The 24,894-nt window shown below is 37.1% G+C and overlaps 1 protein-coding gene across 4 annotated transcripts in view; it reads left to right on the top strand.

Annotated features, from left to right (window-relative positions):
• The window catches only part of RASSF8 (Ras association domain family member 8), a 126,628-nt gene that overhangs the window by 93,305 nt on the left and 8,429 nt on the right, over positions 1-24,894 (top strand). For all 4 annotated transcript variants that reach the window (XM_082419837.1, XM_082419839.1, XM_082419838.1 and 1 more), the window contains one exon: positions 18,791-18,996. In XM_082419837.1, the coding sequence (XP_082275963.1) occupies positions 18,894-18,996 (103 nt within the window). In that variant the 5' untranslated portion in view covers positions 18,791-18,893. The remainder of the gene's footprint in view (positions 1-18,790; positions 18,997-24,894) is intronic.

The raw sequence follows: 24,894 nt of genomic DNA, 5'->3' as shown, positions 1-24,894 counted from the left end.
GAGCCCTGGTCTGGGAAGATCCCACGTGCCGCGGAGCAACTGGGCCCGTGAGCCACAACTACTGAGCCTGTGCGTCTGGAGCCTGTGCTCCGCAACAAGAGAGGCCGCGACAGTGAGAGGCCCGCGCACCGCGATGAAGAGTGGCCCCCGTTTGCCACAACTAGAGAAAGCCCTCGCACAGAAACGAAGACCCAACACAGCCAAAAATAAATAAATAAAATTAATTAATAAATACAAAAAAAAAATTAAAAAAAAAAAATATCACCAAAAGATGCAGCAATTTTTGCATATCATCTAGGGATTTCATTATTTAACTGACTTACATTTTCTTCAGGAAATACGTAGAGTAAGCAGAATTATTTTTGGCTCTTAAAGATTAAGGGGAAACTACCTTTTCAGATTGTTTGAATGGATACATTTGAAATTTTCTGTGAGTTGAAGTAGTTCTAGTTTAACAAAGATTCTTAGGGATCATGCATGTTTAATTTTGCCAGATATAATTTCTGCCTTCCATACTCTTAAGGCACTTAGTACTTTAATCAACTGGTCACAGGAGAAGAAGGTACAGAAAAGCCAGGGAGCCATGGGTGGCGTGAGACAGTGGACACTTGGTTGGTACGAAGGGGTGTCATAAAAGTGATGGAAACAAACTAAGACCGACACACAGAAGTGAACAGTTCAGTCTAGTCAAGGCCTCCAGCAGCCCCTACAGTCCCTCACTGTCAGCCAGGTCCCGATGGCAGTGAGTGGAGAGCCATTGAAGCGTTCTGAGCAGGAGTGTGGAATCCAATTTGTATTTAAGAAAGACCAGCTGTTACCCTTTCTATACTGTGTTAATTAACTCTTAAAACTGAAGTTAGTAGAAAGGTTTATAGTCAAGCAGCCACTTTGACAGTCAAAGACAGTTGGGTGCTCACTTTTCCTTAATTTTATATGTTTATTTTATTACTATTTCCTCCCCAAAGTATTCTATTTTGGCTTTGAAATGTTTACATACTAATTTAGCTTAGAAACATATACCTGAAAAGGAACGTGTTTGATATATAAAGTTTGCCTATTTAAAGTCACCCTCGTAGTCATTAGTCAAGACAATGTTTCGTTGAAAACTTCGCGAGCTTAATTCATCATAACTGTAAAAATGGGCTTGTCAGAATTAATGGGCTTGATATTTATGATATTATGAGTGAGAAGTCTGCAGATGAAAAATACATTTATTTTTATCTTCTGTTAAGTAAAACAGTGGGTTTCATTGTAGAATGTCATAAATACTAAATTAAGGAAATAGATTCCTTATACCTGAATGGAGGCTATAAAGTTTTGAACATAATTTATTTTTTTTTTTTGAATTTATTTATGGCTGTGTTGGGTCTTCGTTTCTGTGCGAGGGCTTTCTCTAGTTGCGGCGAGCGGGGGCCACTCTTCATCGCGGTGCGCGGGCCTCTCACCGTCGCGGCCTCTCTTGTTGCGGAGCACAGGCTCCAGACGCGCAGGCTCAGTAATTGTGGCTCACGGGCCTAGTCGCTCCGCGGCATGTGGGATCCTCCCAGACCAGGGCTCGAACCCGTGCCCCCTGCATTGGCAGGCAGATTCTCAACCACTGCGCCACCAGGGAAGCCCTTGAACATAATTTAATATCACTTGCTGGCTGAGTGACTCTGGCCGAGTTACTGATTCCTCTATACCCCAGTTTCCTCACTTGTTTCATGATAATTCATGTCACACAGAGCTATAGATGAGTATCAGAAGGATTAAATAAAATTTTATACATACACGTATATTATAATATATAAAATACATATAAATATATATATACACAGTTAACTTTGCATCTGTCACATAGTAGAATTCAGTACGTGTTAGCTCTTTATTATTGTTGTTGCTAGATTAAGTAACAAAAACATGTTTTCATTTGAAGGGTTTGGTTTACAATCAAGGTACCAAAGTGTATCCGCTCTCGGAGCAATAACACAAATCTATTTGTACTTACATCTATCTTTTAAAATGTCACCAAGTTTCCAGTAATTTTTTTTAGTAGAAATACATTATAACATTATTGCTCACTGGCAGTTTTCCAACGAACTTATTATGAAAGAGAGCCATGAAATAGCATACATAGTAAAAAGCACGATTTAACTGATGCCAGAATTCAGGGTTTTTCACATTAAGACTTGGAGAGTGTGATATCTTTCCCAGTCCTGGGAGCTCAACAGGAGTTAAACCATCACAGAACTTGGCAGTACACATACGCCTCCAGCTTTCTCTAAAGGGCCATAAGGTAGACTGGGACACCAACAGAAGATGTAATTGCAAAACAGATGGCTTTTTATGTTCCTTTTTTAAAATAATACTGCAGCAAGAAATGGAACCCAATGGTATATTATTTTTGTATTTTTTACTTAGATTTTGTACCAGTAAAATCAGGTTGTAAGGTCCACCTTCCATGAACATTTAAGAGAATTATCAAGAACAAGCAACACATAGTTTTTTCATGCCAATGTTCCTATGTCAGTGGCAACCCCCATTTTATGGTCCGTTTTCATTAGAGTTCTTTACAAGAGCAGCTCCCTCAACATCTTCTGTACTGGGCACTTAATTAAGTTTAATCATTTAATTTCAGTTTTCAGAATAATCTAAATTAGTATTATTCCAAAGATTGGCTAACATCCATCCATGTGACCTGGATCGAATGATGAAATTTGGCTAGACCTCAGCCTTCTGTGTTCAGTGAAATGATTATACTAGTTGTTGGCCAGCAGGTTGCTAGCTCCGAAAGGAAAGATATCTTATCCATCTGGTGTCAGTGAACTCTGTGAAATGAGTGACCTTTATCTGTCTGGAGAAAGTACCATCATGTGCCCATCCCTCCTTGACATCTCTAGGTGTAAGGAATCCACAGCTTCCTTTGAACTTTCACCACATAGAGCCAAATTATTTTTGAGTGATTTTGGTAGGCTTGTGACTTGGAAAGAAGAATACAGCAGGGCTGGAATAGCAGGAAAAAAGAAGAAAGATGCACGTGTTATGGTTAGTAGCATTCGTGTGGAGTGGTGGCATTCCAGAGAGCTGACTCAGGGTTACTACCACTAGAGAGATTTTGACCATCATGAATTGGCTTACAATGAGGGCTGTAGGGGCTTTTGGAGGCCCTGACCTAGACTGAATTGTTCATTTTTATGTGTTGGTCTTGGTTCATTTCCATCACTTTTATGACATCCCTTCAGACCCACCGAGTGGCCATTGTCTCATGCCACCCTCCCCGGCCTCTCCATGCCTTGTTCTCCTGTGACCCTTTTCAAGGTATGAATTTCCAGGTTAAATTCCCAAGCAAAACACTTCCTTTATCAGTGTTCTGTCAGCCAGAACTCAAAGAAGAATTCAATCTAATAACCATGTCCTTGTATTTCCATGGGGTATCAGAATGATTTTACAAATGGTAACCATTTTGAGGGGACTAGGGAATAAATGACTTTTTGGTGGTGTCAGTTAGTATTAGATTAGTAAAAAGAATTATTTCGAATAAGAACTTGCTTTTGAGATTAGCTTTGGTTACTGGAAATATATCTCTCTATTCTCTAAAATGGGTAACTGTAAAGATTTTGCTTTTTCTTAAGTTATAATTATTACATAGAAATCCTGTATTTCTGCTCAGAGCTTTAATTGACAGGTGAAAATTTACTCAGATTGTTAGTTCAGAAATAAGTACTGTCCTGAGGAAGTACTGTACTGCCAAAAGATTTTTGATACTGCTCTGTGACCTGTTGGTTTACACCTCTGGGTATGGAAGAAGTCTCCATTTCAAAATCATAGATATAGGTTTAACATTATATGTGATTTAGAAAAATATAATTGTCCATAAGCTCTCTGGAGATGAGGTTTGAATAAGAAACTCAACTGAAAATAATGGCTCTTCTAACACTAAATTTGATGCTAAATAAAAAAACTAAAGTTACCAGTTATATTTATTTTAAAAGTTTATTTTTTTAAAAAAGATGGTTCTTAGTAGAAGGATCAATATTTTCATATCAGTAACTTTAACTTGATTTGTATCATGTTTATACCAGATGCAACTGAAATTTTTTAATATGGGTGCTAATCCCAATTATCATTTCTAATCTCCATTTAAAAACTTCGAGAGTGTTGGCTGCTCTTAGGTACACGGTGTCATAATCTAAAATGTCTTTATTTTCAGGTGCTCTTATTAAAATAAAAATAATGTTTCCAAAGTGTTGCTTTTCTGTTGATTTTTTTTCCTTCAGGAAAAGAAGTTTCTAATTTTTGAGTTATAATTTTTACTTCCATACACAGAGCAAACTTTTATTGAATTTACATTTTGAGCCAAGCCCCGCACTAGGTACATTTTTTTAAAAGGCATTCTCTTTCTCACACATGCCACTTGAAAAGTTATGCATCTTAAGTAATAGACTCAGGATTTGAACCTTGGTAAATGCTATGTCCATAAATCAATGGTCCCTTGGAAAAAATGGCTTATTCCAGGAAGTAGTTTTTAATGATGCGAACTTAAAGAAAATGCCGGAAATCTCTAAGAAGCTTTGCTTAATATTAAAGGCAAGAGTTTAAAATTAACACAAATATGCAAACGTATTTTATTTAGGCCTCTGTAAAATAAATATGGACATAATTTTCCAAAACTGGAGGAATAATTTGTTGGCACTGAAAAATGAATCTGACTATGAGACACTCATTTTGCTGGCATGAGCATTTATTTATCATAGGTTCTCTGAATTAAAACTGTAGTTTCTTAGCACGATTCAGTTGGTTTACCTCTTCTCTTTCTCCTGGAATGGCAAGTTTATACCTACTGTCTGATTGTTGTTTATTAATAGAAATAAATTTCCAGGAGGTGATAGATGAGTTTTCTTAGTATAATTTAGGACATTTTAAGAACACTTATTTAGGTACAGTGAATCCTTTTGGAGAAGCCTGCCTTACTCATTCCTTAGTTTCTTTATTCACCCCAGTTTTGAATATATGCCCCCAAATTACAAGGTTCGTGACCTTGGGAGAGTTAGTTATTTAAGCTCTCTGAGACTCACTTTTCTCACCTTTAAAATGAGGCCAGTGATACCTAACTCACTGAATTGTGCTGTGAGGAATAAACGAGACACGATACACTGTGCTTGGCAGATGGTCGGTGCTTGTGCCATTCCTCGCCATGGTTGCGGAGTGGTCATGTGCACATGTAATACTTGGGAAATGTTAGATCGTTGCATGTGTTTGAATGCTGTGATCTGAGGATGATGAGTAATAGAGGAAAGAGCATGGGTTTATTAGATTTAATAGTTAGTATGCACATACTGCTTAGCTCTGAGAACTTCTAAAAACATACTATTAAAGAAAAATCCTATGATTTAGACAGGTCCCTGAAAAGAAAAATATAAAACCCATTTTTAGAAGAGACGGCTTTATCGTGACAATGAAAACTTTCTGTATAAGCAAAAGAGAAAGCTAGGGTTCTATTAAATATTCTCATTTGTTCTATATTGTTCCTGCAAGTAAAACCTCAAACAGTGTATCCATCACCCCTTCTGAGTGCCTCAAAATACATTAAAGGGCTGGTAGAAATCTTAATTTTACATATAGGCAAATTTTCTAAAAGTTAGAAGTTTGCATCCTATAGTATAAAATATATTTTATAGGCATTGTGCCCCCTTCTACTCCCCCCCCGCCATGCTAAGTCACTGAGTAAGTTTAACAGAGTTTGACCAATTTCTCTACCCTGGGGTATCAGAACCTTTATCTTGCTGCGCATTGTCTCCCAGGGATGACATGTTATGAAATGTTTCTCAAAATTGTTGGACTGGGGAACCTTATTTCCCCATGGTGCATCTCTCAGGACTGCTGTTCTCAAGAATTCATTTTGGGAGGTTCTTATTTTTATTACTAAGGTCATCCTCCTTAGCACCGCTTTTGACATTGTGTACCTTTTTGTAACAACCCATTTCTGTGACACCATTTGCAGAACTGCGTTATAGCAAAATAATGGTCTTGATAAAAGCAACTTAACGTTTAACTGAGTTTCCAAAATACAGAACAAGAGTGTCAAACATGCATAACCTGAACATTGCAGTTCAGGGGCAGGTAACCTATGACTGGCATCTGAGGCAGTTTTCCAAAAACCGTTACCTGTATCTGCCAAATTCTGGTTTCTCATCGCCTCTTTTTTTCCTAATGTGTTTTCACTCTCCCTCTTCTCCTCCCACGTTGTGCTTCATCCTGTCATGCTCTCCAGGTTGTTTTTCATCTTCAGTTCCTTTCCCATTTCTACAGGCAGGCAGCAGGTACCCATAGACTTTTTTTCCTTACATCAGTAATATTTAAACATTAAAAAGTTAATACTTTTTTAGTTGGTAGCAGTTATTCTACATAACTTCATTTAATTCCCACATCAAATTAGTTTTAGAATGAGATAATGTAAACTCCCTTTAGTAGTTGTTTTTTTTTTTACCAGTTTTCTACACAAAGGATAATTTTAGTATCTGATTATTAGTAGTTCTAATAAGTACTATTCAGAATGTATTGTGTTCATTGTGTGAATCTCTTTCTCTGTGATGCAGAAAGAACTGGGGCTAGCATTAATATTTGACTTAATTAAAGTAACTAGCTTGATTGTGAAGATTTTATTATAACCCAGTTTATCTGTATACTGTTTTTACAAAGAATTCTTTGATATGCAATAACGTCAGAGCTTGAGCGAAACTAACAATGAAGGAAATGTTAAAATTGGCAATAAGCCACCTCTATGCTTGTGTGTAGCGTCCAGGGAATGATGGGATTTGCTCAGGAGCTTGATGATTGCCATCATAAGGAAGTTATACCATTTAGAGGTACACAGTCAATTCTCGTCATTTGCAAGAGCCTTTGGTCACAACAGTTTCATCAACTGATCAATATATCACTTTGTCTTATGTGTTTTTCCATTTAAAGACACTTCATTTAATATACGTTGTTGATTCACTAACATTGAATTCACAGCCAGCAGCGCTATAACACATGCCTGAACAAAGCTTATTTTTCTCCAAGTCACATCACAGCCTTCTTGCCCTTAGGAACCCTAGACAGCACTTCAGCACAGTACTTGGGAACTGGTTTTAACAGTGAAGTCACCAACAAAAACTACAAAAATGCAAAGCATGGCACTAAAGAGACTGAGGAAAGACACTTGTTGACAGCATGGAAGCTGAAGCAAGACAGAGCACTGATTTTGCCCAACCTCAGCTAGGAATGTATAGGTCAGGCAACTCCAATTTTTCATGTCTGTGAATGGCCATGAAAGTGCCACAAGTATTGATTTGGGGGTTACAAATAAATTTTAGTGAGTGGGTGAATTCACAAATAAGGAATCCACAAATAATGAGGATTGAATAAATTACTTTACTAAAGCACTGGTCTTGGGGGAACATGTCTCCACAAATTCAGGTGCTTAATTCCAATAGACATTTTTTAAAATTGAAGTATAGTTGATTTACAATATTGTGTTAGTTTAAGGTGTACAGCAAAGTGATTCAGTTATTTTCTTTTCAGATTATATTCCATTATAGGTTATTATAAGATACTGAATATAGTTCCTTGCTCTATACAGTAAATCCTTGTTGCTTATCTATTTTATGTGTAGTAGTTTGTATCTTTTTTTTTTTTTTTGTGGCCGCACCACGTTGCATGAGGCATGTTAGTTCCCCGACCAGGGATTGAACCCATGCCCCCCACAGTGGAAGCGTGGAGTCCTAACCACTGGACCGCCAGGGAATTCCCAGTAGTTTGTATCTGTTAATCCCATACTCCTAATTTGTCCCTCCCTCCCTTCCTCTCCCCTTTGGTAACCATAAGTTTGGTTTCTATGTCTGTGAGTCTGTTTCTATTTTGTATGTAGACTCATTTGTATTATTTTTTAGATTCCACATATAAGTAATATCATATAGTATTTGTCTTTCTCTGTCTGACTTCCTTCACTAAGTATAATATTCTCTAGGTCCATCCATGTTGCTGCAAATGGCAATTTCATTCTTTTTTATGGCTGAGTAATATTCCGTTGTATATATGTATACCATATCTTCTTAAGCCAGTCATCTGTTGATGGGCATTTGGGTTGTTTCTATGTCTTGGTTATTGTAAATAGCGCTGCAGTGAACATTGAGGTGCATGTATCTTTTCGAATTAGCATTTTCATTTTTTCCAGATATATACCCAGAAGTGGGATTGCTGGATCTTATGGTAACTCTATTTTGTTTTTTAAGGAACCTTCGTACTCTTTTCCATAGTGGCTGTACCAATTTACATTCCCACCGACAGTGTATGAGGGTTCCCTTTTTTCCACACCCTCTCCAGCATTTATTATTTATAGACCTTTTGATGATAGCTATTCTGACTGGTGTGAGGCGATACCCTGTTGTGGTTTTGGCTTGTATTTCTCAAATAATTAGCTGTGTTGAACATCTCTTCCTGTGCCTGTGGTCCATCTGTATGCTTTCTTTGGAGAAATAGCTATTTAGATCTTCTGCCCATTTTTTGATTGTGTTGTTTGTTTTTTTCATATTGAGTTGTACGAGCTGTTTGTACATTTTGGAAGTTAACCCCTTGTTGATTGCATCATTTTCAGATATTTTCTCCCAGTCTCTAGGTTGTCTTTTTCTTTTGTTCATGGTTTCCTTTGCTGTGCAAAAGCTTTTAAGTTTGATTAGGTTCTATTTGTTTATTTTTGCTTTTATTTCTTTTGCCTTGGGAGACTGATCTAAGAAAATACTGCTACAGTTTGTTGCAGAGAATATTTTGCTTATGTTCTCTTCTAGGAGTTTTATGATGTCATGTCTTATATTTAGGTGTTTAAACCATTTTGAGTTTAGTTTTGTATATGGTGTGAGGGAATGTTCTAATTTCATTGATTTACGTGTAACTGTCTGGCTTTCCCAGCACCACTTGTTGAAGAGACTGTCTTTTCTCCATTGTATATTCTTGCCTCCTTTGTCATAGATTAATTGACTGTAAGTGCATGGGTCCAATAGACTTTTAAGATAATAAATGATTCTTGGCTAAAAGAACACTTGTTCCCCAGTAGCATGTTACTGTATAAACCTAGTTCTTCATTATAAAAATTATTAAAATAATAGTGGTTTGAATATAGAAACCTCACAATGACAATAACTGAACTCTGTTAATACCCTTGCAGTAGAACCTTACTTCTACCTACAAAATAGGTAGGTTTCCATGGAAAAATGTATTCCAAATTCCAACTGAGATGCCAAAGCCCTTCTGCTTCCTGAGTCCTTAGTTCCAATGATGACCAATCCACCACACGCACCTACAGTGTAAGCTTTGCATTTTCCCCTCTAGTCTAGTTCTGAGGCTGGGAGCAGAGCTTAGGAGTCAGACTCGGAGGGTATAAAGGAAAGAACAGGGTCACAGCTTCTAAAAGAGAGTACTAGGGGCTTCTGCTGGGAAGACACATTCTTCAAATGACTTTCATGAATAACCCTGATCATAAGGGAAGGGAGGGATGATTGTCAGTGCAGCCCCAAACTTGACAGAAGCCATATTCTAAAAAAAGTGGCCCTCCTGTAATAAAATTTTGGACCATGTGGTTCATTGATCTGATCCATAAAGGCATTTCTTACCCTCCTTAAGGATTCAACTTTGAAAGATATTGTTAGTGGTGTTTAAAATGCAGATGCTGATCTTCTCTGTGATGAGCCGTGGTAGGAAGTCTCTGATCAAGAGGATAAATACCCGGCAAGTTTATATTAACTAAGCAGTATTATTCTCAGTGTTTTCCCACAGCATTACTATACTCTGTAATATTTAACAGATGTATATGTGTTTTATGTTCATTTGTATTCACTCAATGATTAAAAGTTCAAGGTGAAATGGTGATAATGCAGATAGGAAAATATGTGATGGTATACTAAACCTTAATGGAACGTAATAATGAGCCTCATAAGTTTCTTTGAAATAATAGGTTTCTTGGGGGGTGGGGAGAACTTTTAATGAGATCTGCTGTCTTTTAATAATCTGCTGTGTTAGGTTTCCCAAGTTTAATATCTTTTTTAAAATAATGGTGTTTACTTTTTTATTTTAAATTTTTGTACAATTTTAAAGGTTACTTTCCATCCACAGTTATTACAAAATATTGGCTATATTCCCCATGTTGTACAACACATCCTTGAGCCTATCTTACACTCCGTAGTTTGTACTGACCACTCCCCCATTCCTATGTTGCCCCCCACCAACTGGTAACCACTAGTTTGTTCTCTGTATCTGTGAGTCTCCTTCTTTTTTGTTATATTCACTAGTTTATTGTATTTTTTAGATTCCACATATAAGTGATATCATATAGTATTTGTCTTTCTCTGACTTATTTCACTTAGCATAATACCCTCCAAGTCCATCCATGTTGCTGAAAATGCCAGAAGTTCGTTATTTTTTATGGCTCAGTAGTAGTCCACTGGATATGTATACCACATCTTCTTTATCCATTTATCTGTTGATAGACACTTAGGTTGCTTCCATTATCTTGGCTATTGTAAATAATGCTGCTATGAAAATTGGGGTGCCTGTATCTTTTCGAATTAGTGTTTTTGGTTTTTTTGGATGTATACCCAGAAGTGGAATTGCTGAGTCATATGGTAGTTCTATTTTTAGTTTTTTTGAAAAACCTCCATACTGTTTTCCACAGTGGCTGCACCAGTTTACTTTCCTACCGACAGTGTAGGAGGGTTCCCTTTTCTCCACGTTCTCGCCAACAATTTGTTACTTGTGTTCTTTTTGATGATAGACATTCTGACAGGTGTGAGGTGATATCTCATTGTGGTTTTGATTTGCATTTCCCTGATGATTAGTGATGTCGAGCATCTTTTCATGGGCCTATTGGCCATCTGCATTTCCTCTTTGGAAGAATGTCTATTCAGTTCTTCTGCCCATTTTTTAATTGGGTGGTTTGTTTTTTTGATGTTGAGTTGTATGAGCTATTTATATATGTTGGATATTAATCCTTTATGTCATATCATTTGCAAATATTTTCTCCCATTCAGTAAGTTGTCTTTTTGTTTTGTCAGTGGTTTCCTTTGCTGTGTGAAAGCTTTTCAGTTGAAAGGTCCAAGTTTAATCTTTTAATGAAACATAAGGGACTATGTATTAAATAAATTTTAATTCAGCTTTAAAAATTCAGCTGTTTTTCTTTTTAATAAAACAATTTAATTTTAATATATTAATTTAACACAATAGATTAACGATTGACCGTTTTTTCATCTTAACTTATCCCAAGGAAGAATAATACATATTCTATTTTTAGTAAATAGAGTGCCTAGCAGAGCAGGAAACAAATCTTATTTTAAGTCAGAACTCTTAATGTTTCCTTTCCTTAAATGTTCTCTAAACGGATTAGGGACAGTAGCATATAAACCTCTTATTTGACACTTAGAGTGCACACCAGCCTATATAATGCTCGAAGAAGTCTGGCAGCAAAGGAACTTTTTAAACTTTGTTTACTGGATTTCTTACATTTCCTCGGCCTTGGAGCCCTTTTTCCCAGAAATTTAGCATCTTACAGTATTTCCTAACTGAGGAACACAGTGTGGGAATCAGCTTGCTGGGGGCAGATGGTCCTTCCTCTGGGCATAAAGGGGGTTAGTGAAGCCACCTTGGCGCTGCAGTGGAAGCAGAGAGGGCTGAAGCGGCACTCTGGGAAATGACAGCATGACAAAAAGGTTTCTTTTAAGACTTATTTATTATTTATTTGTTTGTTTTATTTATTTTTGGCTGCATCGGGTCTTAGTTGCGGCATGTGGGATCTTTCGTTTTGGCGTGGGAGCTTCTCTCTAGTTGTGACGCGTGGGTTCCAGGGTGCATGGGCTCTGTAGTTTGCAGCATGCAGGCTCTCTAGTTGAGGCACACGGGCTCAGTAGTTGTGGCACGTGGGCTTAGTTGCCCCACAGCATGCGGGATCTTAGTTCCCCGACCAGGGATCGAACCCGTGTCCCCTACATTGCAAGGTAGATTCTTTACCACTGGGCCATCAGGGAACTCCCAACAAAAAGTATTTTTGTACCTTCCCTAGAAAAAGTAATTAGGTTTATTCTCGTTCATCTCACATGTGTTCTGACTCATCTACCCAGGTGACCAGGTACCCTAGAACTGTCTTAGGTCCTTTACCAGAATGTAAAAGGACTAACTTACTATTTGTAGTAAATACTATTTTATAGGAAAAGTTTGTATTGTTTTTTAAATAAGTTTTTAAATAATCAATTTATACTGAAATGCCAGTGCCATTGTAAACCATTAAACAAATTAAATGTTTTCTTTAATTAAATCAATGTTTATTACATCTCATAAACTTTAACATTATTTTTTAAAAACAGCAAAGAAATAGGAAGATCACAGGACAATGGACAAAACAAATCATAGATTGATTAAAGATTTATTAACACAGGAAGTGTTGAGATTTTTAAAACCCACAGAAAAAGGAATTGCGTGTAATTGATTTTTAGTAGGCTAATAATAACATTCTAATCAATAGAAAAAAATCAAGGCATATTGTTTGACCATATGAGAATGCAGAATTTTCTGCTTCACCTATAATGCAGCTAAACAAAATATCAAACACTGGGGAAACACAGCAAGTTAAAAGAAAGTTTATATTATTAGAATAACTCTTACATTTAAGACAGTTAGAAAATGAATGCGTATTTGCAGTGCTGGACACCCTATGCCAAACAACAAGCAAGACAGGAACACAACCCCATCCATTACCAGGGAGGCTGCCTAAAATCATAATAAGGCCACAGACACCCCAAAACACACCACCAGATGTGGACCTGCCCTGCCCACCAGAAAGACAAGATCCAGCCTCATCCACCAGAACACAGGCACTAGTCCCCTCCACCAGGAAGCCTACACAACCCACTGAACCAACCTTAGCCACTGGGGACAGACACCAAAAACAATGGGAACTACGAACCTGCAGGCTGCGAAAACGAGACCCCAAACACCGTAAAGTAAGATGAATGAGAAGACAGAGAAACACAGCAGATGAAGGAGCAAGGCAAAAACCCACCAGACCTAACAAATGAGGAGGAAATAGGCCGTCTACCTGAAAAAGAATTCAGAATAATGATAGTAAAGATGATCCAAAATCTTGCAAACAGAATGGAAAACTACAAGAAACGTTTAACAACCACCTAGAAAAACTAAAGAGCAAACAAACTGTGATGAACAACACAATAAATGAAATTAAAAATTCTCTAGAAGGAATCAATAGCAGAATAACTGAGGCAGAAGAATGGATAAGTGACCTGGAAGATAAAATAGTGGAAATAACTACTGCAGACCAGAATAAAGAAAAAAGAATGAAAAGAATTGAGGACACTCTCAGAGACCTCTGGGACAACATTAAACACACCAACATTCGAATTATAGGGGTCCCAGAAGAAAAAGAGAAAAAGAAAGGGACTGAGAAAATATTTGAAGAGATTATAGTTGAAAACTTCCCTAATATGGGAAAGGAAATAGTTAATCCAGTCCAGGAAGCAGAGAGTCCCATACAGGATAAATCCAAGGAGAAACACGCCAAGACACATATTAATCAAACTATCAAAAATTCAATACAAAGAAAAAATATTAAAAGCAGCAAGGGGGAAATAACACACAAGGGAATCCCCATAAGGTTAACAGCTGATTTTTCAGCAGAAACTCTGCAAGCCAGAAGGGAGTGGCAGGACATATTTAAAGTGATGAAGGAGAAAAACCTACAACCAAGATTACTGTACCCAGCAAGGATCTCATTCAGATTTGATGGAGAAATTAAAATCTTTACAGACAAGCAAAACCTAAGAGAATTCAGCACCACCAAACCAGCTTTACAACAAATACTAAAGGAACTTCTCTAGGCAGGAAACACAAGAGAAGGAAAAGACCTACAATAACAAACCCAAAACAATTAAGAAGATGGTAATAGGAACATACATATCGATAATTACCTTAAATGTAAATGGATTAAATGCTCCCACCAAAAGACACAGACTGGCTGAATGGATACAAAAGCAAGATCCATATATATGCTGTCTACAAGAGACCCACCTCAGACCTAGGGACACATACAGACTGAAAGCGAGGGGATGGAAAAAGATATTCCATGCAAATGTAAATCAAAAGAAAGTGGGAGTAGCAATTGTCATATCAGAGAAAATAGACTTTAAAACAAAGACTATTACAAGAGACAAAGAAGGACACTACATAATGATCAAGGGATCAATCCAAGAAGAAGATATAACAATTGTAAATATTTATGCAACCAACATAGGAGCACCTCAATACAAAAGGCAAATACTAACAGCCATAAAAAGGGAAATCGACAGTAACACAATCATAGTAGGGGACTTTAACACCCCACTTTCACCAATGGACAGATCATCCAAAATGAAAATAAATAACGAAACACAAGCTTTAAATGATACATTAAACAAGATGGACTTAATTGATATTTATAGGACATTCCATCCAAAAACAACAGAATACACATTCTTCTCAAGTGCTCATGGAACATTCTCCAGGATCATATCTTGGGTCAAAAATCAAGCCTTGGTAAATTTAAGAAAATTGAAATCATATCAAGTATCTTTTCCAACCACAACGCTGTGAGACTAGGTATCAATTACAGGAAAAAATCTGTAAAAAATACAAACACATGGAGGCTAAACAGTGCACTACTTAATAACCAAGAGGTCACTGAAGAAATCAAAGAGGAAATCAAAAAATACCTAGAAACAAATGACAATGAAAACATGATGACCCAAAACCTATGGGATGCAGCAAAAGCAGTTCTAAGAGGGAAGTTTATAGCATACAATCCTACGTTAAGAGACAAGAAACATCTCAAACAAACAACCTAACCTTACACCTAAAGCAATTAGAGAAAGAATAACAAAAAAACCCCAAAGTTAGCAGAAGGAAAGAAATCAAAGATCAGATCAAAAATAAATGAAAAAGAAATGAAGGAAACAGTTGCAAAGATCAATAAAACCAAAAGCTGGTTGTTTGAGAAGATAAACAAAATTGATAAACCATTAGTCAGACTCATCAAGAAAAAAAGGGAGAAGACTCAAATCAATAGAATTAGAAATGAAAAAGGAGAAGTAACAACTGACACTGAAGAAATACAAAGGATCATGAGAGATTACTACAAGTAACTCTATGCCAATAAAATGGACAACCTGGAAGAAATGGACAAATTCTTAGAAATGCACAACCTTCCGAGGCTGAACCAGGAAGAAATAGAAAATATGACCAGACCAATTACAAGCACTGAAACTGAAACTGTGATTAAAAATCTTCCAACAAACAAAAGCCCAGGACCAGATGGCTTCACAGGCGAATTATATCACACGTTTAGAGAAGAGCTAACACCTATCCTTCTCAAACTCTTCCAAAATATAGCAGAGGGAGGAACACTCCCAAACTCATTCTATGAGGCCACCATCACCCTGATACCAAAACCAGAGAAAGATGTCACAAAGAAAGAAAACTAAGGGCCAATATCACTGAGGAACATAGACACAAAAATCCTCAACAAAATACTAGCAAACAGGATCCAACAGCACATTAAAAGGATCATACACCATGATCAAGTGGGGTTTATCCCAGGAATGCAAGGATTCTTCAGTATATGCAAATCAATCAGTGTGATACACCATATTAACAAATTGAAGGAGAAAAACCATATGATCATCTCAATAGATGCAGAGAAAGCTTTCGACAAAATTCAACACCCATTTATGATAAAAACCCTCCAGAAAGTAGGCATAGAGGGAACTTTCCTCAACATAATAAAGGCCATATATGACAAACCCACAGCCAACATTGTTCTCAATGGTGAAAAACTGAAACCATTTCCACTAAGGTCAGGAACAAGACAAGGTTGCCCACTCTCACCACTATTATTCAACATAGTTTTGCAAGTTTTAGCCACAGCAGTCAGAGAAGAAAAAGAAATAAAAGGAATCCAAATCGGAAAAGAAGAAGTAAAGCTGTCACTGTTTGCAGATGACATGATACTATACATAGAGAATCCTAAAGATGCTACCAGAAAACTACTAGAGCTAATCAATGAATTTGGTAAAGTAGCAGGATACAAAATTAATGAACAGAAATCCCTTGCATTCCTATACACTAATGATGAAAAATCTGAAAGTGAAATTAAGAAAACACTCCCATTTACCATTGAACAAAAAGAATAAAATATCTAGGAATAAACCTACCTAAGGAGACAAAAGACCTGTATGCAGAAATTTATGACACTAATGAAAGAAATTAAAGATGATACAAATAGATGGAGAGATATACCATGTTCTTGGATTGGAAGAATCAACACTGTGAAAATGACTGTACTACCCAAAGCAATCTACAGATTCAATGCAATCCCTGTCAAACTACCACTGGCATTTTTCACAGAACTAGAACAAAAAATTTCACAATTTGTATGGAAACACAAAAGACCCCGAATAGCCAAAGCAATCTTGAGAAAGAAAAATAGAGCTGGAGGAATCAGGCTCCCTGACTTCAGACTATACTACGACTTCAGACTATACTACTACAGACTAAAGCTACAGTAATCAAGACAGTATGGTACTGGCACAAAAACAGAAATATAGATCAGTGGAACAGGATAGAAAGCCCAGAGATAAACCCACGCACCTATGGTCACCTTATTTTTGATAAAGAAGACAAGAGTATACAATGGAGAAAAGACAGCCTCTTCAGTAAATGGTGCTGGGAAAACTGGACAGCTACATGTAAAAGAATGAAATTAGAACACTCCCTAACACCATACACAAAAATAAACTCAAAATGGATTAAAGACCTAAATGTAAGGCCAGACACTATCAAACTCTTAGAGGAAAACATAGGCAGAACACTCTATGACATACATCACAGCAAGATCCTTTTTGACCCACCTCCTATAGAAGTGGAAATAAAAACAAAAGTAAACAAATGGGACCTAATGAAACTTAAAAGCTTTTGCACAGCAGAGGAAACCATAAACAAGACGAAAAGACAACCCTCAGAATGGGAGAAAATATTTGCAAATGAAGCAACTGACAAAGGATTAATCTCCAAAATTTACAAGCAGCTCATGGAGCTCAATATCAAAAGAACAAACAACCCAATCCAAAAATGGGCAGGAGACCTAAATAGACATTTCTCCAAAGAAGATATAAAGATTGCCAACAGACACATGAAAGAATGCTCAACATCATTAATCATTAGAGGAATGCAAATCAAAACTACAATGAGATATCATCTCACACCGGTCTGAATGGCCATATCAAAAAATCTACAAACAATAAATGCTGGAGAGGGTGTGGAGGAAAGGGAACCCTCTTGCACTGTTGGTGGGAATGTAAATTGATACAGCCACTGTGGAGAACAGTATGGAGGTTCCTTAAAAAACTAAAACTAGAACTACCATATGACCCAGCAATCCCACTACTGGGCATATACCCTGAGAAAACCATAGTTCGAAAAGAGTCATGTACCAAAATGTTCGTTGCAGCTCTATTTACAATAGCCAGGACATGGAAGCAACCTAAGTGTCCATCAACAGATGAATGGATAAAGAAGATGTGGCACATATATACAATAGAATATTACTCAGCCATAAAAAGAAACGAGATTGAGTTATTTGTAGTGATGTGGATGGGCCTAGAGTCTGTCATACAGAGTGAAGTAAGTCAGAAAGAGAAAAACAAATACCGTATGCTAACACATATATATGGAATCTAAAAAAAAAAATGGTCATGAAGAACCTAGGGGCAGGACAGGAATAAAGACACAGACCTACTAGAGAATGGACTTGAGGATACGGGGAGAGGGAAGGGTAAGCTGGGACAAAGTGAGAGAGTGGCATGGACATATATACACTACCAAACGTAAAATAGATAGCTAGTGGGAAGCAGCCGCAAAGCACAGGGAGATCATCTCGGTGCTTTGTGACCACCTAGAGGGGTGGGATAGGGAGGGAGGGAGGGAGGGAGACGCAAGAGGGAAGAGATATGGGGACATAGGTATATGTATAACTGATTCACTTTGTTATAAAGCAGAAACTAACACACCATTGTAAAGCAGTTATACTCCAATAAAGATGTTTAAAAAAAAAAAAGTTGAAGACAGTTATCAAATTCCAGTTAAATAAATGGGTAGAGGACAAGCAGTTCATAAATGGGGAAGTTGTCAGCCAACGAAAGAATTAATTTCCTTCAGCTAATATTTTCTGCATACCTGTGCCTTATGCTGAATTTGGTGTCGGAGTTTCAGTGGTGAAGACAACACTCTCGGTCCCTTGGCCAAGAGAGCGAGGCAAGGGACACAGAACAAACAGATGCTGGCAAGGCTGCGGAAACTGGTTCAATTATTTGTGATTCCTAAAATGACCAAAAAACTTTTTTTTTCTTTTTTTTAACCTCAGAAATTATCCTAATGAAGTAATTTTTGTAAAAAAATAGTTTATATGTTGAGCAATAGGGCTTGGTCAAGTAAATAAGATTTCTTTGGTCAATGGAGAGTGACTTTATGATTAATATTCTAATTGTGGAAATAGCAGTACCATGCGGTGTCATGAGAGGTGGCCATGGTTGTATTCACACTGCTAAGTTCAGTTCTGTGAATAAGTAAGCCCATGGTCATTAATGGTAGTAGGACTATGATATATTAAAATTTGTTTTGGTAACATTTACTTACTAGAAGAAATGGTAAGATTTGTTTTATTAAAAATGTTTTTTCCTCTTTTTAGCTGACTACACAGACTCTGCCTTTTCCGTGTTTTCGTGGCCAGAGACATGACCTGACGCCTTGATGACCAGTCTCAGGGCCCTTGGGTGACAGGCTGGGGCACCATGGAACTTAAAGTATGGGTGGACGGAGTTCAGAGGATTGTTTGTGGGGTCACCGAAGTCACAACTTGCCAGGAAGTTGTCATAGCCTTAGCTCAAGCGATAGGTAAGTGAACTCTCGGGGTGTCTGAGATAAAGTGGTTTATGCTTATGCTTCCTGTTGTTTTTGTTTGTTTTAAATACAGATGTCCTGTGGTTTTTGTTCATTTGGTTCCATAATACATCTCTCAGGCACACTTTTACTTATTACTGTCCCCTCCTCCAGCTTAGGTCAGTCTGTGAAGGTACTTGTTCTCTGCCTCACCGAGATTTTACTGATCTTGAGTCTAGAGTCTGCACTGTCTTCTCCTCACCTGTTGTTTATCCTAAACAATGATTTATGGAACTAAAAATGTTTTCTTGAGCCAAAACATAGATTTCAAGTTCCCAGACTCTTCATTAGGCAAAATCCGATTTTTTATTCTGAATACTTACAGAAAAGAAATTTGCAACAAATTAAATGACATGGTTCTTCATTAGAAAGATAATGTGTACTTTTTAAATCTTACACAGTGAAGATGAAGTAGTCAAATCCATGCTTACTGGCTCCATCTTATTCACTTATCCCGTTGCAACTTTTCTTATTTACTCTCAGTTTATCTTTATGATATTTTATGCATGTTTCTTAGTTGTCATAATTCCGTTTGGAACATGATGAGGGCATAAACACCTACATCAGTAAAGCCAGTAATTTGGGCTAAAGTTTGTATTTGCATCTTAAATCCATCACTTAGCAAACATGTGGAGTTGACCCTTGAACAACACACGTTTTAACTGCGAGGGTCCACTTATATGGGGCTTTTTTCCCAATAGTAAATCCTACAGTACTGCACGATTCAAGGTTAGTTGAATCCACGAGGAACTGCAGATAGAGAGGGCCGGCTGACTATAAGTTATATGCAGATTTTCAACTGTGTGGAGAGTTGGCGCCCCTAATGCCTGCATTGTTCAAGGGTCAGCTGTATTGAGGAGGAAACTGTGTGTTCACCATGCTAGGTGCTCAGTGCCTCTTTGTCTTTGAGCTCCTTATTAAAAGTTTGTTTTTATATAGTGCTAGTTTATATTGGAAGCGTGTCAGGTTAGCTCAGGATGGAGACAAGTCACTGTCACGATGGCACCTTAGCATTTTGTAGAGGTGCTTGTGCCCCGGCATTGTGGCAAGTGCACTGTTTGAAGTTGGCAATAGCCCTATACAAAGACAGAGGCTTTCTTTTAATACTAACATCTTTTGATTTTTCCTGAAATACTATATAGCACACTCATATATTAAAACAATGCTGAGAATCCTAGGCTTTCACATCCCATGAAATTTTCTTGCGTTTGGCACTAGTATTATATTTGTGGACTTAAGTTTAATTATTAAAGAGGAGAAAATTAAGGCATTTAATTTTATTTCATATTCTTTGCAACCAACTTACTTAGTCATTGCCCCTTTTGAAAGCCTCACATAATTTATTTGAATTAAAATATTAAGCATTGTTGGGTTTTTTCTGCTTAGTGAAAACTAAAATTAGCAAGTGTCAAATCTAAGATTCTTTGTTATATTTGAGAATGAAGCCATGGACAGTGGTTAAAAAAATGAGTAGTTTTTAGAAAAGTCAAGGTAGTTGAAGAGTGCAGTAAGCTGCATCTGTCCATATGGTAACCATGTTCTCTACACAGAATTTCAAGGGAAACTGTCCAGATGTACCAGGTGTGTGTTTATCCGTTTGGACTAAAGAGTGTACTTCTTTGTGGCCAAGCTATTGATAAAAAGAAGCTTTAACTGAACCTGCCCCCCCCCCATATTTGCTTTCTCAATAACTCAGTCCAGAACTGCTTTGAAAAGTTGACAACTTGAGTACAGATGCTTTACGATATTTCTCCAAACCTGGCTAAACAACTCTCTTGCTGAATCATAAATACTTCATTGAATTCAGAATTCACCTGAGAGATGATTCAACTGGCAACCAGCGAGCACTGTTGATCCTTGCTTCTGTTGTGCCATAAAATTTTCTCAGCCTCAGATTCAGTATGCTTCTAATAGACACTTAAATATTTATCTCCATTGTCACGGAAGTTATTGGTATTCCAAGTCTAAACACTAAATGAAAATGTTCTAGTATTTTGACCTTATTTATACTGTAAGAATGATAGAGGGTTTATTAATTAGGGAAAATTGCTGCTGTAACAAACACCTGCAGAATCTCTGTGGCTTCACACAGTAAAGGGTTTAGTTACACTAATAGCAGCATATGGACTGACTGAGCGAAACTGCAGATGTTTCTAAAAAATTTAGAGTGACGCAACATATAGAATAGCTTCTTAAGTTAAAGTCCACATATTTGCCCATGGGGGAGGCACTATATATATGATTAGGGATTATTGAGTTTTTCTGGGTAGCTAAAATTGCTTTCAGGAAACCATCATGATATAAAGACATGTATACATATTGGCAGTCTGCAAATATATATGACAGCTAACATTTTCTGACTCAATGCTACTAATCACTCAAATCAAGTTAGAAAAGAGCTAAAGACAGAACATAATTTGATAAAAGATTTTGAATGTTAGCTACTAGTATAGAAGGAAATCCTTTCTCCTCTGATCTTTGACTACCTTGACAGGTTATATTTAGGTGGTAGAAATAGAACATATTCCCAAATTATAAGAAACAGTAACTAAAAGTGAAACGATGATTGACACTCAGTTGGCATGAAGTGGTTAAACTGCCCAGCAGGAACGCACTGGTTGGATACTGTACACCCTGGGCTTTCTGAAACATTCCCAATTTTAAATATTCAACCTTGTTTTTCCCATAAACTATCCCAGAAATGCCATTATTTCAAAATAGAGTTCAAACTACTTCTCAAATCTGTATGTGAAACAGAAAGCCTTAAACAATTCATCTGTCTCAAGTTAAGTTGAGAAAATGCATTTGCTTTTACAAAATCACAAACGAAAAATATGAAAAGAATGTACTTCTGCCCTCAAGTAGCTTAGAACTTAAAGTACAGCTAACAAAAGATTAGGAAAAAAAGAGGAGGAAGAAATCAAGGAGACTGAGGGAAAGGTTTTCTGATTCACACTGCTTTGTTGCCTGGTGCCATTAAAAGTACTGAAGATTCAGAATTTTTCTCTGTTCCCACTTCTGATGATCTTGTCCCATATCTTTTTCAACCGGGACCAGAGCTAGCATTTAATACAAACAAATTGATTGGGGCTGGGGCCCAAGATGGCATGGATTGTTCTAAAAAGCCATGTTTCATAGAGTTTGCCCCAACAAAATCAGTTTTCAAACAAACACATTTTATGCTGATCTCTGGTTTTATTATTTGTTAATATTTCTTTCTCTTCTCTGGAAGTCTCTTCAAAGTAGGGGTCCTGCTTATTTATCTTCCTTATTCCATTGCTTTGCCTAAAGTAGTAGGTACTCTACAAAACATAGTTTCTAGAACTGTGCTTCCCCATAGAACTTTCTGCAAGGATGGTAATGTTCTGTATCTGTGCCGTCCAGTACAGTAGCCACTAGCCACACGTAGCTATTACCTACTTGAAGTGTGGCTAGTGTAACTGAGGAAATGAATTTTTAATTAAAGTTTAAATGTGGCTCGTGGCTAATAGCTATTGTAGTGAACAGCGCAGTTCTAGAAGATGACTAACTGGTATCTCAGACTTAAAACGTCCAAACCCAAGCTTCGTGTCCCAGCTGTTGCCCATCCTCAGATTTCCTCCCCCTCATCTCAACAAGTGGGAACTATTGCTTTTAATTGATTAGATCTAAAACTTTTGTGTGATCTTTGGTCCTTTTCTTGCTCTAATACCTTACAACTAATCCATCAGTAAATCCTCCCTGTGCTGTCTTCAGTATATATCCAGAATCTTGTTGCTTCTCTCCACAGCCTCTGTTACGACCTCGATGTAAGCCACCATCGTTTCTCACTTAGATTTTCGCACTGGCCTTCCACCTCCTTTCCCTGTATCATCCTGGTCTCCTGCAGCCTAGTCTCGACAGATGTGTGTTGAAGTAATACTTTGAAACCGTGCACCGTCATCACTCTTGTGCGCAAAACCCCTTAGTGGTTTCCGGACTCACTCAGAAAATGTTAAAGTCCATGCGATGGTCTTCAGGGCCCTTAAATGAATCCCTGCTATACCTCCAACCTCATCTCCTCCCACTCACTTTTGATTGCTTCCTCTTAAATGTGTCGGAGACAGTTCCGCCTTAGTCTTTGCACCTGTTCTTCTGTCTGCTTGAGAATACTGTGCGCCCAGCGCTCTTCCAGATTCACTCCCTTGGCTCACTGCTCCCTGACCGCCTGCGCATGCACACACGCACACATACTCCCCACCTGCCATACTCTGTTTTTCTCTATCGTGCCCCCCCCACCACCGCCCCTGCGACGTATTACATACAGGCCACCATCCGTTATCCACATTTTGGAAACCTAAAAAATTTTGAAAGCCTAAAGTTTATCATACTTAATTTGTTAGCCATACCTGGCATGGCTTGAACTCATTTGGTAGTAAAAAACTGATTTGATTTGATGTGAGGCTGAGGCTGCTTTTAATCTATATTTATTCCATTTGGTATGAAATTGATATATTTTACTTTAGAATTTTCAATGTGTTTGACTACAGACCTGCAGGATAGCACTATGCTACCTTCCTATAATCCAAAAAATTCTGAATGTTTAGCATATCTGACCTTAAAGCTGTTGGTTAATGGACAGTAGACATACATTCTTTCCTTAGTGTGTTGTGTATTGCCTGCCACTCTTTTGTTATTGCTTATTCTCATAGCTTAAAACCATGTCTAGCGTGTAGTAGATACTCAATACCTACTTGTGAATAAATGAACGAATTATTTTAAGTTTCTGTGAATTACAGGCTGAACTTGGTGATGTCCCATTCGTCTCTAAGATTATATGATCCTTTAGAAGATAAAGAAAATAATATATTTTATATTGTCACATTTAACTCTTAATTTCATATATAAATTATCAATTTTAGAATTTTATAAATTGGTTAATTTTGTATCTGTTTACAAGTAGTACTATCCATTGTAGACTATTTTGAAATTTAGCAAAACACAAAGAAGGTAAAAGAATCACTCATGACCTTGCTTCCTAGAAGTAAACACTATAAGCAATGCTTTTTATGTACCTACAGATGAGTTTTAAAAAAAAAGATTTCACTCTAATGCTTCATAGTTTTAAAGTTCCCCTTTTCATTACTGAATTGGGAATTAAATTTTCCACATCATTTAACAGTCTCACAGCAGTCTTATGAGGAAGGCCCTGTTATGATCCCGATTTCAGAGATGATGGAACAGAGGCACAGAGATGTTAAATGACATGCCCAAGCGCCCGTAGCTGGTAAGGAGGGTCCTGGGATTCAAACCAGTAGTCTGATTCAAGAACCCTGTTCTTAACTACTAATACTATGTTATTTATATCCCCTATAATCTCAATGGACAACTGTTAGAAAATATAGTTACCAACTGAATTATATTGAAACAAGAACTAAAAATCCTTAGTACTAAAATATACTGCTTTTTTATAGCCAAAGTCATCTTTTACAATTTTGATATTTATAGCAGTAGTGTAGTATATCATCCATAATTCTAAGTATCTTCTATATTTTCCACATCCATAAAAGATTATTTTAATGAATGCGAACACATGTAATTCACAACATGCATCATTGAGGATGGGTAAGATTATGCTGCATTAATAATCCCCCAAACCTTAGTGGTTTATAATGATGTGTTAGCTATTATTTTGGTTAATATTATTTATGTAAAGTAACCAGCACAAAGCCTAGCAAAGAGTGGACATATTAAATGTTAATCATTATGAAATCAATAAATGTTTTCATTATTTTTAGTCATAGTAAATTTATAATAAAATCCTAAGTATACTGTGAATGATTTAACTATGGGTTGAATGCACAGCTAGCTGACAGGTTATACTCAAAGATATTC

Source organism: Balaenoptera physalus (genome assembly GCF_965194825.1).
Source record: "Balaenoptera physalus genome assembly, chromosome: 13".
NCBI lineage: Eukaryota > Metazoa > Chordata > Mammalia > Artiodactyla > Balaenopteridae > Balaenoptera > Balaenoptera physalus.
Note: the sequence above shows the minus strand (reverse complement) of the source record. Positions and strands in the feature narration are given on the sequence as shown.